Raw genomic sequence first — 1042 nt, forward strand, 5'->3', positions numbered from 1 at the left:
AATTGGGCAATAAACAGTCAACTATCAACAGTTACACACTTTGTCTTTTCTTTTTCACATACAAAAAGATTTGGTCGACACAAACTGTATTTCTAACATCATAAGCTAGTGCATGATTAAACTTTCTGTTTTTCCCAATCTTAGGGAGCCAACAGGGAACAGACTCTGATGTAAAGCCCACGGGGGGAAAATAAGAAAAAAACAAAGTATCCAGAAGCAATCTTGGTTTCCAATTTTGCTTTTATGACTAATGGTCTTGTCTTAAAGTGCTGAACACTTTTTGCATCAGAACTTCAGCAGGTAGAATAGGATCCCTGTCAGCAGAAGGGATAAAGAATGATGGGGCACCATGGCAGTCCCATTAACGTCATGCATTGCACCAGGACCTGAAGAAAAAAAGGACATACAACTCCATTATTATGTGGAACTCAATTACATCTATTTCTTACTACAATCAATTTAAACAGCAAAAAAGGTTTTGTTGAGTTATGATACTGTTGCCAAAAGCAAACTGTCAGAGCATTGTTGATCCAAGGTTAATAGATGTTTATAGGTATTTCTATTACAATGGCTGAGAACAAGAAGTCCAAGAAAACCATCTCCCAAGACACTATCTTATCTCTGCCCATGAACCATATGTTTGGATTAATGGAGAGCACTGGATGAGAAGACTGCAGCCAAGAATCCTTCCTGAGCTCCATGAACTCAGCTGAACTGATAAGATGATAATGATATAAAAGCAAGTGGAGAAGGCAGCTCTAGGCAGATTCTTGTGATGGGTCTTATTGTATACTGTAAATATATATTTTTTAGTCTTATTGTAAATGTATATTTATGTAACCTGTCCAGAAAACCTGACCTTGCAAGTAAAATCCCATCTTAAATTTTTCTCCTGCCATTGAGTGTGCAGTAGTCCCTCGTTTATCGCGAGGGAACTGTACCCTGCAGCCCTGCGATAAGTGAAAAACCACAAAGTAGGAATAGTACTACAAATAGTAAGTAGTAGTTTATTTTAGCATATACAGTATACAGTATATATATA

The 1042-nt window shown here is 37.1% G+C and overlaps 1 protein-coding gene across 1 annotated transcript in view; it reads right to left on the reverse strand.

The window, feature by feature from the left end:
* Positions 1 to 285: 285 nt before the first annotated feature.
* The window catches only part of opcml (opioid binding protein/cell adhesion molecule-like), a 33041-nt gene continuing 32284 nt past the window's right edge, over positions 286 to 1042 (reverse strand). Inside the window, exon 6 of the mRNA XM_037688154.1 lies at positions 286 to 386. Coding sequence (XP_037544082.1) covers positions 286 to 386 — 101 coding nt within the window. The remainder of the gene's footprint in view (positions 387 to 1042) is intronic.

This window comes from Nematolebias whitei, chromosome 14 (assembly GCF_014905685.2).
Source record: "Nematolebias whitei isolate Nwh7 chromosome 14, NemWhi1, whole genome shotgun sequence".
Taxonomy (NCBI): domain Eukaryota; kingdom Metazoa; phylum Chordata; class Actinopteri; order Cyprinodontiformes; family Rivulidae; genus Nematolebias; species Nematolebias whitei.